At 43.2% G+C, this 14,883-nt stretch overlaps 1 protein-coding gene across 1 annotated transcript in view; it reads right to left on the reverse strand.

Annotated features, from left to right (window-relative positions):
• Positions 1–14,312, reverse strand: part of LOC138580039 (uncharacterized) — a 92,208-nt gene extending 77,896 nt beyond the window's left edge. Inside the window, exons 1-2 of the mRNA XM_069650269.1 lie at positions 14,163–14,312; positions 1,358–1,492 (exon numbers count right to left, since the gene is read on the reverse strand). Of these exons, the coding sequence (XP_069506370.1) occupies positions 1,358–1,492; positions 14,163–14,312 (285 nt within the window). The remainder of the gene's footprint in view (positions 1–1,357; positions 1,493–14,162) is intronic.
• Positions 14,313–14,883: the final 571 nt, after the last annotated feature.

Consider the following 14,883-nt stretch of genomic DNA (forward strand, 5'->3'; position numbering starts at 1 on the left):
TGGCATCAATCCTGTTCTAATTGCTCAACATTGAGTCCAAAGATTTTGATATTGTGTGCACACCCACCATTGCCATGTGTAATGTTTGGGTTGATCTCAATGTGATTTCTAAGTTTAACAATATTTAAAATGGTCTGCATCTATTTTGAGGCTTCTAAAGTCATAGCAGTGCAGGGTTCGAAATTGTGATTTATTGAGCAGGAGCTAAGACCAGCTCCTGGGTGTCGGGCAGCAACCTGTAGGCCTCAGCTACCAAAGCGGAACCAGGAGCTACCAGAGATGTTCCTTTACCTTTTCGTCAATTTTGTATGAACCATTGTGTTTGAATGTATATTAGATGTGTTCTAATTCTTCTTTATTAACATTCTCAAATATTCAAAGTGAATGTCACATTTACATGTTTGGAAAGCACCAGTTGGCCCTAGAAGCCAAAAGTAGCGCCTGGTAACTGTTGGTTTCAAGCTAACCAGGCTCTACTATGCTAGAAGCAGGAGCTAAATAGCACCCAGCTCCCCTCAATTTCGAAGCCTGCAGTGGAGAACTATAACATTGAAAATAACATGTGTGGCAAGAGGAACACAATGGTCGTTAACAGCCCAGAGGGAAAACCAAACGTGATTTCATGCGTCTATGAAAGAAACGTGTTAATTAGTGTAACACCCATTTTCCATTTCTTAGCGCTCTTCTCTTTTTATTTGGTAATGAAATCTCTGGCTTTGTTGTCCCTCCCTGGAAATAATTAACTTTGGGTGGCAGAAACATTTCCCTTTTACTTTTTCTTAAGCAGTAATGAAACTGTAGGTGCTTAATGCAGCACCTATTTTTTACTTTTATCACATTGTTTTTTTCCTCTCATTTCATTTTTCAAACAAGAGATTACCTTCCACTAATGGTCTTTCTCTCAGCGGTTGTGATTTCACTGTCTTGCAAAAGGTACGCACTGCTCATTGTGCGAGTTCAGCACAATAGAATCATTTGCCAAGCAGTCATTCACCCCCATTTTCCAGGTACATTCACAGACTCTGAAGAGATACATTAACTCCACAATACTAGCAGTTTTGTTGTTCCATCAAAAGGTGCTTCAAGCGGTTTGCTGTTTCCAGAATATCTGCCACATATGGTCCCATTCATTTCTTCAGTGGCATAACTATTATTAAAGTGATATCTTTTGGCTACGACAAGGAACACTGCTATGTTATTGGTAGGGCTCTTGGCATCTCCTATTATTGAGGGCCATTTGAAAGAATGTGATTATGAGCTATTCAATGCTGAAAACAACATTTATTTAAATGGATCAAGTTAATGACTGAAAGGACAAACACACACACAGCATCTCAAGCACATGAACATGGTATACCTTGGTAGGTTCTGCTAACTCCGTTGGGCTTCTCTCAAGGGAGGCAGATAATATTATGCTGGTGTGTATGTCACTGAACCCTTGCTCCATCACGTCCTTCTCAGTGGAATGTTCCAGCACAGGTACCTCAATATTCTGCAGAACATGATAGGTTCAACATTCAGGTGCATGCAAGCAAGATCAATGTTTTTTATTTATCCATCGTCAGCCAACCAATATTCTATATTGTGTACGAAATCTGCGGGTCTTGCCTGTTCTTATTGACACACTATGCTGGAACGATTTTGGGTTCACTTATTTGCTCCATCTGGAAAAAGTAGGGCTATGATTAATGATGGTGACCTTATAAAATGCTTTCCACCATTGATGGCTGGCAAAGATGTAATTTGCTTGTAGGGTAACTATGAAATAAGGGGCAGCAAAAAGAAATACCATGAGATAACATATTGAGACATTTTCGCAAACCCTGGTTTAATAACTGTTGCCTTAACTGAATGGATAGGGCAAATGTGCTAAATATAACTTCATGCATGATAGTTATGTGTAGTGAATTTTCAAGTTCACTTTATCAAAGTCATTTTCACACAGCACCCTTGAGTAGGATGTACCAAAGTGATATTGCAACAAGGTCTGGTAAAATTCAATGGACATTGCCTTTATGGACAAAGGGAAGTGCAAATAATTTACACCTACTTGTATAGTGAGGTGAAGCCTTCATTAAAGAGAGGAAGTTGAAATCCTTACTGATTTGTGATCAGCTTACCCTCTAGTCATGGATTTTAATTCCCAATAGGCTATATAGAATTTACTGCACGCGAAGAGACCTGTTTTCCCATATGATTCCATGTCTTGACACACTTCAACCTCTCCTGTATAATCCACTTTCAGTGTCAAAATATGTTTTCTTCAAAATGACTCACTGAATTCAAAGAGATCATTCTAGTTCTACATTATCCTATTCATCCCATCGCTAAACTGGGAATACAGTCTTGTAAGAGATTGTTGAAGGAAGTCTTAAAGCTCTAAGGAACCTAAAAACCCCAACACTGCATATAAGGTTAGCCACTTTTTTGTTCCTCTCTGATTGGATGTGAGGCACTGACCTGATTTAAAAATTTCAGTTGTGGGGGCTGTGAAAAAGAACTTGGGACCAGGAAACACGCCAAGAAAGAAGCTTACTTTTCAAGAGTTTTATTAGAGGAAATGAAAATCAATTTGGCTAGCTCAATAAAAACAGGGTCTTTCCCAAAGCAAAAGGTCACAATGATCAGAAGAAATGTTCCACTCCTAAGTGTCTCTGACTGCCCTTTGGTAGTCCAAGTCGTCCTTACAGTCTAAGCTCACATCACTCATCGTCTGTTCTCTGACCATCGTGTGCTTTATCACTTCTGAACCCTGCTTCTGCTCACTAGCTTTGTGCAGGCTTTTGGGGTCCCAAATCCCAAGATGAACTCAGCAGTGGTTTCTCGCTCATAAGTGAATCAGTGAGTCATGGCGTTGGTGAGCTAGGCTGAGAGTGAGGAGGCCTTTTGGGGCTGCCCAGGTGCCCCTTGACTGCCCCCTCTTACTGCTTTAATATCGAGTTAACCTTCCTGACCCAATCTTGTTCCTCTTCCTGCCTTCTGGTTCTCACTAGTTCTGACCTGGCTGACGGAAAATTCACAGGCTGTATGGCAGCCTGGCTGTCTGGCAAGGTCCTTACAACTGGCTAAGGACCTCTCTTTCCTCCATTGAGTGTTTGTGAGTACACAACCTTCTTTCCTCTGTCTGGTACAAGGCAGTATTCTCCTACAGCTTATCTCTGCTGTCTTTCTTTTACCAACACCCACATATGTTTACTAACCTCAACTTTCTGTTTCTCTCCTACCACCACTTCTTCTGAATGTATCTCCCTTACCACCTGTGCCTAATGCCTTTCTCCTTCCAGCTCCTCTTGATGTCTTTCTCCTTTCACTTCCTTCTGTTGACTTTTCCCTACCACTTCCTTTGCCCATTTTATTCCTACCACCTCGCATTGTCGTCTTCCTCCAACCACCTCCTTCTATGGTTTCTTTCCTGCCACCTACATCTGATGTTCCACGACCACCTCCTTCACTTTATTTACCACCACCTTGAGATCTTCCCCCTCCTCAACTTCTCCAACCACTTCCTCCTTCACTGTAACAACATCCTCAGGATATTACATCTCCTGCTTCCTGCTTAGCAGCCTTTTCTCCCACTCTGCTTCTCTGTCTTTCCAAATTCCTTTGCCTCTGCAACCTGCACTCCCTGAAATCCTCTCTCTTCACCAACCGCTTCCAAGCTCCAGTCTCCTGCTCCAACAACCCACACTGGCTGATTGGTGTCTGTTGCATTTGTAGTGCTCTCCCTTCCGCCTCTGGTTTCTACTTGTGGGAAGTGTCTTTACATGTGTCTGGGAATTGGGTCAGTGTTGGTATTGGTTGTTGTTCCTAGGTGCGCCTGGCCTCATTTTCGGCCTTTCCAATCTTCTCCGTTCCTCCAGCTTGCACTCTGTTCCATCTTCCAGTTCTGTCTCCAAACTCTAGCCTCCTGCTCCAACAACCCAAACTGAATGACTGGGGGGTCGCTGGCTTTTATAGTGCTCTCCCTACTCCACCTGGGGAGTGTCTGCACCTTTGTCCTGTACATGGAGTAGGGTTGGGATCAGTTACTGTCTGCTCCTGAGTCAGTTCCAGGTTGTAAAAACTTACAGTTGTTGCTCAACCCCACAGACAGTCAAAAACAGTGCATCTTCAGCTAGATGACCAGCTGCATCCGAACACCTCCAAAGAAAAGGGGAAGTGGATAAAATAAAAAAGATCACACTCTTTCTTCCTGACGGCTCCTGAAATCTACACAGGGGCATGGGAAGTTGGGACAAGAAAACAAATAGTACACGTGAGACAGTTGATAATCCTGGACCATTCACAAGAATCTTTTCCTACTGTAAATCCTCCCTTCCAACCAGCTCACTGAGTATTCCCAATAACGTGTGTTCCATACGGTCTAGGTTGAAGGGATTTCTTCTTATTGTAGTTTTTTCGTCTTTTAATTATTATATTTACAGATGTGGTTGTAATCTTCATTTCTTTTTTAAAAGAACTCACTCTCTTGAATTGGCTAACTCAACTCTTAAGTTCTCTGCTAGATTTGTCAGCCATTTGCTTTTAAAATAAACTATACACAACATCTTAATACTACTCCATAGTCCCTTTCATTTGAAAATGTCACGTGAATACATGAGAGCGACTGAAGCCCAAACCTTGCATACCAGAGCTCAAATGTTTTTGGCAAGTTATCATCTTCTAAACCTTTAATTTTCATTTTCTTTCATATTCTGCCATGTCTGTGCATTAAAATGGTAATGATTACGTTTGTTTATGGGATATACATATAGCAAAAAAGCTTTGTATAACATACCGTATAAAATATTAAAAATACATTCGACTTTACAGATGAAAACATTAAAACACAATTCCAATCATTGAAGACATTTAAAAATCTCTACAAGATGCAGATAAAACCTGACAATGAAATATATTAGATTGGTATCATTGCGTTGCATAAAGTCTAACCATAAAAAAGGTATATCCGTCACCTTTACTGCATTATTATATGACTTAAAATATTTAATACGTAAAAAGTTAAGACTTTCACATTCAATTATCAGATGGAACACTGTTTCATCAGTAAGATTGCCACATAAACGACAATATTTGTGGTCATAAACGGAGTTGTTCTTCCAACTTATTGGTGATAGAGCTACTGATACGTTAAACTTGAGTAGTAAGTATGTGCGAAAAGTTTTTGGACTAGGCTATGCAGCAATATACAAATGGTAATAGCTTTCTTTGCCATTCTTCAACGTATGCTCCTGAAGCCAACCTCCATACCTGCACTGACTCCATAATATGTACATCAGAGCTGGCATGCATTTAATGCTCTCCCTCGTGATGCGCACATGCAGTCTCAGCTATGCTTCGGTACTGCTCTCGGCTTCCACAGCGTTGCCTCTGAGTTTAGGTGTAGAAACGCCGGCTGCAATCTCAGTCTGCAAACTGTGGTAATGTTCTCCACGCTGGGTTAGCTTCACACAAGAAAACGCCTGTATGATTATTGCGCTCCACCACTATGCTTCATTTGGACCCCAAAACACGGCCAACGAATGTGACATGCATATGTCACTTGTAGTCCTTAACTGGCTGTCTACTACTGCTTCTCTTCTTTCTTTTCTTTGTTTTACCAAAAACACCACCATCTGTCTTCCCTTTTTTCTAATTAAAATTAGACCCCTTGAAGAACATTCAAGAAACTGGATCTGTAAATTCAAAGGTTCTGATGAAAGGAAGTTTAGAATGTCTTCCACATTCTAGTTCTAATTCCAGCCCAACCAGTACTTCACGATCTTGGATTGGGTAAGCAACTCCTTTGCGATAAGAAAATATTAAAGGAAGTCTTCCTATAAATAAAGTTCTCAGTCAGATCCTCAACCACAAAATCTTCTCTACTTCACGTCTACTGCTGCATCTCCCAGTGAAGCAACCCCCAACCCCATGCACTATGTTGGGACACTTGTGGGACCTGACAGTACCCCTCCTGCAAAGCCCTGCCTCAGGGCCTTGCTTAAAAATGATCTAGCATGAGGTCTTGCTACCAAACAAGGTGAATGGACCTGGGAAGCCTTTATTTTATTTTATCGTTCATTTATAATGTGATTAATAACAGCATGTGGTTTCTAAGCATGGGATCGGGAATCGAACCTGCGTTGTGCCGCATTGTCTTGCTTGCAAGACAAACGTGTTGCCCCTGAGTTACACTTCCTTGCCAGCCTTCTCCAAGATCTCTACTCCGGACCAAAACCTTCCAATCAGTTAAATATTCTAGCACCCCACAAACCTTTTGTGAATCCAAGATTCATATTCCTCTGAATTATCTTCAGTAATGATCAGAGGTGGGGCCCCTTCTAATCTAGTTTCTTTCTGAAAATGTTTTAGTAGACTCATATGAAAAGATGGATGCAACCTTCAATTCCTGGGTAACTTGCGTCTTACTGTTAGTGGATTGACAGTGTCAATAAATATTGGACTAGACTAAATAAGTGTTTTCCTCACAATCTAAGATGTTTAGTAGACAACCAAAACTTCTCTCCAAGTATATATTTTGGGCTTGCTCATCATCTACTATTTTTGCTTACTCTACTGAAGCACCATTAATGTCTTCTGCAAGTGTTCCCTCAAAATGTTTAAATCTTCCCTCAAGCTCAGAGTTTGAAATTTCATTCCCAACCAGTTCTCACAGGACATGTGGATGGAATCCACAATTACAGAAGAAAGGAGATAAGGGAGTTGAATCTCTACCTGAATTATTGTAGCAAAACATAGCAAACCATACCAAGACAACCATCCCTGTATGGAGGACAATAGCACCTTAAATACTTCTCCTATTCTTGCTTCATGCTTTCTGTCTGTCCACTGGTCTGAAGATGATACCCCGAGGACAATTTCACTTCAATTCCTAATTCCTTTCAAAAGGCCCTCCAAACCTAGGAATACATTGCGTCCCCCTATCGGAGATTTCCTGAGTAGGCAAGTTAAGCAGCTTAACAACCCCCTGCAAAAGACTCTTTGCCAGACTGGGTGCTGAGACCCCCCTTCATGGAAACAAAATTAGCTGTCTTGGTTAACAAATCTATGACCACAAGGATAACTGAGCAACTTTCATCCTTCGGTAAATCAACAATAAAATCCATCAAAACGGTGTACCACAGACATGGTGGAATAGGTAACAGGACTAGTAACCCCATGGGCATTCCAATGATTGCCTTTGAGCAAGCACAACTTTAACAAGTCTTTACAAAATTCAGCATATCACCACCAAAACTCTCTACGAAGTAATTCCAGAGTCTTCCTGTAACATGGATGCCCAGCTAAAGAGGATTCATGAAATTTCTTCAGCAGTGCCTCCCTTAGTTCTTCTGTACAAAGGAACAATGTGGCATCAACGAAAGGGAGCCCATCCACTCTATGTCGAACTGGATCTTCACTGGCCCAAGTAAGCATCTGAGATTCGGCCATGCTGCTCTGAATTCTCTGAGGGCAACTATTTATTTCTTTAGTGATAGGGGCCAAACATTGTTTTTTCAAAATCAAGAGTCTTGCCTTTGAGTTCCCTCTCCTTCTCTCTGCTGGAAACTTGACGAGAAAGTACATCTGCTTTTCCATTCAATGATATGATATGATATGATATTTTATTTGTGTCGCGCTCATACACAGGTGTTTCAGAGCACAGCAAGGCAAGGGAGGGGAGCAGGGGAGAACAAAACCAACGATCTTACTAGGCCCAGTGACATTGAGAATGTGCAAGTGTATAGGAGAGGGGGAGGGGAAAAGTGCATGGAAGGGGAAAAAAGTGGAAAGTGCAAAGCAAAGGAGAATAATAATAAAAGAAATAAATAATAAAATCAGTAACAGCGGTAGTGCAGCATGTGGCAAGTGCTGGGTTCAAGGCAGCAGACAAGGAGGGTCTGATAAGTGCAAGAGGGAGGAAGGGGGGGCTTTATGGGTACAGATACAGACCCCAGTGCAAGGGGTGGCCCGGACGCAGTGCAGGAGGGTGGCAGGGTGAGCAGGAACCTGGGACCAGAGGACAAGGGGTGACGAGATGCAAGGTGCCAAGAGAGAACAGATCAGCAGGGGAGAGGGAGGGCAAAGGCAGAAGAAGCAAACAGGAAGGTCTTGAGGTGCTTCCGGAACATGTGATGATTTTCCTCAATCTATCTGTTTTAAAAGTTATCACAAAATCATAATCCGCAAAGAAGAAAGACCACCACAGTTGTCAAGGTGAAAGAGTATTGGTAGACAAAAAGTAAATTTCGATGATCTGTTAAGACAGTCACTGTGTGCAGAGCTCCTAACAAATAGTGCCTCCATTCTTGAAAAGCTGCCTTAATTGCCAGGAGTTCCTGATCCGTGATTGAATAATTTACTTCGGCTACCAACAACTTCTTTGAAAAATAGGCTATTGGATACAACTATTCTTTTTCATGCTCATTCTGGGATAAAACATTTCCAAACGCCAAATTGGAGGCATCTGCTTCAACTAAAAAGGTTGTGTGACATCAGGGTGCAAAAAAAACTGGTCTGGAGATTAATTGTTTCTTGAGACAGTTAAATGCATTCTTTGCTTCTGCAGTCCAGGAAAACATAACACCCTTCTTCAGCAGACGAGCAATAGGGGCAACGAGTTGTGAAATGTTCTTTATAAATCTTCAGTAAGAGTTGGCAAAGCCGAATAAGCTCTGCAGCCTCTTTACACTACAGGGGGTTGGCCACTTTTTCACTACCTTTTCCTTGTGTCAGTCCACTTCCAAGCCTCTGGGAGAGATGATGAACCCCAGAAATTCCATGATATCTGTATTGAATTGACTTTTTTCCAACTTGCCAAACAAATTGTTCGCTCGCAATTTCTCTAGCACCATTCACACATGCTTCTCATGTTGTGTAGTATTTTGAGAAACAATAAGAATGTCATCTATGTAGACTACAACAATATTGTCCAAAAACACTTGCAAAACTGCATTAATGAAAAATTGGAAGGATGCTGGAACATGACAGAGCCCAAAGGGGATTACCTACTATTTGTAAAGATAGAAGATTGTCTTGAATGCGGTCTTTCACTCATCACTGTGACAAACCCGAAAAAGATGGTATGCACCCCTCAAATCCAATTTAGTAAAGATGGTTGTGCCTTGAATCCTATCCGACATTACTGAAATGAGTGGAAGAGGATAGTGGTTCTTGAGCGTCACACGATTTAAAGCTTGATAGCTAATACAGGATTTTAAAACTCCATGCTTTTTCGGGACAAAAACAGAAGTGAAGCAGCTGAGGGCTGGGCATGCTGAATAAACTAAATTTTGCAGTCATACAGTGAATGTTGGGGGAGTTCCCCTGCTTTTGCTTCATCAAAAAATATCCCTGAATTCTTGATAACTATCTGGGCAAAGTAAGTTGTGGTCTCGGTTTGCTGTTGGAGTTCCGAGTGCTGTAGTACTAACATCCTTGCTTCCTATTCCACACCTCATTCTATCACAACCCCAAGGACCTACTCTGAACTGTAAATTTCCCTGCCTGCACTCTGCTTTACGCTCCCCTAAATGAAAATCCTGCTGCATTACTAACTCATCTTTAAGATTTTATTGAGCACTGCCGGAGAAAGATCACATTCATTGGATTATGAGACAATCCCCTGATTGTGTCCTCTTGGGTGTTCAGTGAGCCTACCGGGTGACTGGCTGAAGGTGAATCCCATTCTGAAAGCACCATTTTCAGATAACCGGTGTTAGCCTGTAAAGCAGAGATGAAACGTTGACACCCTGCATGCACAAATCTAATAATGCTGTAGTAATGTTCGTCAAGATTAGAATCCTCAAGCCCTTGATTGAGTGCATAAGGGTCTTTATTACCAGGAAACCAGTTTTCAGTTTGAGAAGTTTGATATGCATTTCTGGGTCCACAGGGAATCACAGGTAATGGATTCAAAGATGGCCCAAGATGGCTGCCAATCCATAGGAGGAGGAATCCATTCAGATTGTCAAAGTGGGTTCTTTCTGATGAAAGGGGCCCCCACCAAAAGATTGTCTTCCTGCATCCAAAAGTAAACTTCGCTTTTCACATGCTGCCGAACAATTCTCTGCCAAGTGCAGTTACAGTCTTCTCATGAAGGGCCTCATGAAGGGAAACACATATACACAAGACGATATCAGGCTTAGTATCAGTTGAGGGATAAAATATTTGATGCCTCCAACATCAAAGTGCCCATACCTTTGAGAGCATGAATCCTCTCTTGGATAGGGAAGAGCTTACCCTGGTGAGTGCCCCAATGTATGCTGATTTAATGGGTAAGAGTAAAGGGCAATGCTTGAGGTTGACTTATAAGTCCAGTGAGAATACCACTTCAGGGTAATGCTAAGGGAGGTGGAAGCCGAGGAAGTGGTACGTTGAGGAAACAGTAAATATGGGTTCCTTGTTGATGGAGATATGCAGTTACCACTTTCCCAGGTTTCGGGAACACTATGCATGTTGTTTAAAGCCAAAAAGTTAGAATTGTGAACTGGAAGTATCCTGCATGGTAGTTTCGGCGTGAAGGCCAGATGGGAATGAGCAAGTAGGTGTCTTGAAGTTGTGTGCTGTGATACACCCTGCACTTGGGAGGTCTCTGGATTAAGGTCCACCAGAGAAAGTGGTCCTCCATTGAGAACTTGCTATCCATCACTGGCTTCAAGGGTTTGATTTCAATGAGGACATCTCATGCCTCTGATCTTGGATTGTTGCTGCTTTTCCTGTCCCGCACCAGATGGAGCCTCTATTTAGGGTGCACTTCTAAAGGGGCTGAAAAAGCTTCTTTAATCTCTGCTGTCCCATTTTTCTGCCATTTTAATCCTGATGTGAAGGGCGTTTTTCAAAGGGTCAGTTACTCTGTGTGATGCAGTGCCACTGGAGCTCTTGAACTCCACGGACATAGTGCAAGGGCATGGCACACATTAGGCTCCCAAGCACAAAAGGCACAAGGGTTGGAGGAAGGTCTACAGCAGTAGCATGAACAGGGCATGCATAAATGTTTTTTTATAGGTCCCTGAGGACCCCCTGAATGAACTTCAGGGTAGGTTTGCAACATTCTACCTAAAGGACCTATAGAACCATCCGAGCAATGCCCAGGCGATGTTGGCAAGGAGTCAAAACTAGGTCTGGAACCACAGCCCTAGGGCCAGGAGAAGACCTCTGAACCAGCAACTTGTGTTGGATCAAGGAATAAGAGTTAGACCTTCCCTCAATAGAAGCGCTGGGAGCTGTTGTCTTGTGACACTCATATGGGTCTGGAGGACCCCTCCCAGCATGATGAGCTGCTGGGCAAGAGCTGCAATGTCTTGGGGCCTGATAGAAAAGCTATTTACTTACCTGACCCAGTGATGGGAATCAAAAAACTCTGTAGGTAGAGGCTTCCGGAAAATATCGTCACACCGACATAGCAGATAGTAGGAAAATAAATAACAATAAGCACAATTGGGCCAAAATTAATCAGCCCAGATGCACTCTAGCTACAGGGAATGGAGATCCGCGGTGCGGCACAAAGTGCACAACCTAGGAATTCATAAGGATTGGAGGATCAGCTAAAGTGAACTAAATGTAAACACAATCAATGAGTACCACACAGCTGCCGCCCAATGTTCCCTCCCCAAGTGCACAGAGAAAAGGACTGCTCGATGATGCCAGGAGAATGGGCATGGAAGGTTCATAGTTGGGGCATGGTCACATATGTGCACTGGCACGCCTGCTCAAAATGAGTTAAAATGCTGCTCCAAAGCATGCCCCAGTCCCACTAACCCAAAAATATGGAGGAAAGTTGCCAGGACATAGGAGTATTTAAAGTACATTGCTTGGCAACAAAAAGGAACACTTCTATGTTATTTTATGAAGGCTGGTCCTCTCTAAAGTCCTCGCATGAGATTGTGGAGATTTGAAAAGGATGTAACTCAATAAGCTATCCTATGCTACAATTATTCAATGGGTATTATTATTGAATAAAAACAAACATAAAATGAGACATCTCAGGCATGTAAACATAGTATACCTTGATATGTACTGCTAATTCCATTTGTCTTCTCTCAACGACGGTAGATGGCATTGTAGTTGTATGTATGCCATCATCCTCTTTCTCTGTCAGGTGCTTCTCCTCAGTGGTATTTTCCGATGGGGGTAAATTAATACTCTGGAACATATGACAGGACAAATATTCAGGTGCAAGCAAGCAGGATTAAGGTTTCCATGTATCCATCACCAGTTGAATAATATTGTGTATTCTGTACAAACGCTACAAATGACTGAGAAGTTTAACACATCAATCGTAACTGTTCCCCAGGAATTGGCCTTGCCTGCTTCCTTTAACAGATTATGCCGGACCAAGTTTGTGTTCAGGAATTCATTCCAGTCTCTCCAAAAAGTAGGGCTATGATCAATGCTGTTCACTTTATGAATTGCTGTCGACCATTGATGGCCCACACATATGCAATGTGTTTGTGGAGTGACTGTGACAGATGGGATTGCAAAAACAAACAATACATGATGAGCATGACTAAGGGACCCTGGCACCTGGGTTTAATGACTGTTGGATCAACTCAGGGGTTACTAGCCTTTGGCTCCCCAGATGTTTTGAACTAGAGTGCCTATCAGGTCATGTCAGCATTATCAACAGTGAGTGATAATTGGAGTTGTAGTCCAAAACTTCTGGGGCCACAAGTTGCAGGACCCTGTATTAACTGAACGTATATGGACACATTTGAGAAAGAGTTCTTCATTGATGATTGTTACGCATGCTGAATTTGCAAGTTTAGTCATTTTACAAAACAATGTTCACAACGCATGTATGACTTCTCAACTCACACTGCAGACACCAGAAGGCAAATACCACAACACCCCAAACACCCATATCATAACATGCCATGCAAACAAACCACACAATGCAGTCATCACAACCAAAACTCATTTCTACCAAACAAGGAATTTACAAGACTTTACACATATCATACACTCAATCAATCATATCTTTATTTTGGCAACTAGCCAAAAAAGCATTATTTGAACAAAGGAAAAATCAATATATAATCTTAAAAGTCCAAGGGCCTCATTAGGACCCTGGCGGCCCCAGAATGAACGATGCCAGTAAGGGACTGGCACCATTCATTCCGGGCCGCCCAATTACGAGGTCTGCAGAGGGACCCGCTAAGGAATGCCTGGTCAGACCAGACGTCCTTAGCGGGGCCCGCTAGCAGACCAGGATGCTAACAACGGACCCGTCATGAGCGGGCCGGTTGTTAGCATCCTCCCCATTCCCATTGAGCCCTATGGGGCTCAATGGGATGCTTGCACTTCTACGTTTCTTAAGTTATTAATGTTGTGTTAGGGGAAAATGTTCATAACTTGAGCCCATTGAGCCCTATGGGGCTCAATGGGAATGTAGACCCGGTTATTGCCCTATTCTGGGCTCCGGTAAAAATGAATTACCGGTGGCAGCCGTGCCCTTAATAAGGGCACGGCAACCGCCAGGGTCATAATGAGGTCCCAAATCTATAAACAGTTAAAATAATAAGATACATTGTACTTTGACAAAACATACCATATACCACCCAGGTACTGTAGCAGCAAGCACACACTACATGACCATTGCCCTCTCCACAAGACATCTCATATTCCACAGGAGTAGGCTTTCTGCAGACCTCCATGCACATACCTAACCCCATTTCCAACCCAGACTTCCAACCCCCTGACAGAACCACTCCTCTCTGCGCCAAGACGGGAAGGTGAAAGGGAGAACCAAAAGGTTTCTTTTTTTTTTTTTACTTTTCTTTATTGGCATGAGGCAAGAACAGGTAAACAATACGGTGCATATAACAGATACAGCTGCAGACACATGAATGGCATTGTATACAGGGGTGGCCAGGAAAGGGTAGGCAATAGCTTGCACAGTACAGCACATTTCAGGAATAGCAAAGTCTATACGTCTGGCGGGGGGAGGAGAGCAGTTCAATGTCATCTTTACTGTTCAGGTAGCTACAAAATTCAGACCATACATTTTTGGGACAAGAGGTCGTTGGGAGACTATTGATGTAGACCTCTTCGCACATTTGAGTCCGGGTGAGGGCCTTCAGCCACATCTTGAATGAGGGGGGAGAGTGGCGCTTCCAGCACTGTAATATGCATTCTTTGGCCACTATAGTTGCGATGTTCAAGAACTTGGACACCTTCCTCACCTCTGGCCCATCCCACAGTCCGAACAGGGCGGTCAGTGGGTCAGGAGAAATATGGATCCCGGTTATCTCAGAGAGGGCTTCTATGATGGCTTTCCAGTACGGGCTCAGCACATCACAAGACCAAAACATGTGAATGTGGTCTGCCTCCATGGATTTACATCTCGGGCAGGTATGAGCCTGGCTGTGTGCAAATTTCCCCACCCTGTGCAGCGTGTAGTATAGGCGGTTCAGGAGCTTATATTGCATACACCTAAATCTGGCATAAGGGAGACCTTGCGTGTATGCATGCACATCCTACCCCACATAGCATTGGTAAGAGTCAGGCCCAGTTCGCCACTCCATGTGTCCTGTGTTGTCTGAGGTGCGTCATCCAGTTTTTCCAGCAGCATTTTGTACAGGGAGGATGTTATGCCCTTTGCCCCGACTGAACTGGTTATCAAGTTGGTTTCAGGTGAGTCTGGGGGTTCTTCGGGATAGGTGGGCCACATGGCGTGGACCGCTGGCCTCAGCTTGCAGTATTGCAGTAGTTCCAGCGCCGAGCCAGAGTGCCCGGGCCGCCATGTCTGTGGGGTGATAAATTTCCCTTCGGGATATAGGTCGGACAGTGCCCGGTAGCCAGGATCTTGCCAGTGTCGCATGAGGAGTTTATCATGAGTGGGACTGAGACCCGGGAACTGCCAGATGGGCAGCCACTTGTAGTACGGATGATGGTCTGGATGGG

The sequence above is a fragment of the Ambystoma mexicanum genome, chromosome 3p (assembly GCF_040938575.1).
Source record: "Ambystoma mexicanum isolate Mex_15411 chromosome 3p, UKY_AmexF1_1, whole genome shotgun sequence".
Taxonomy (NCBI): Eukaryota; Metazoa; Chordata; class Amphibia; order Caudata; family Ambystomatidae; genus Ambystoma; species Ambystoma mexicanum.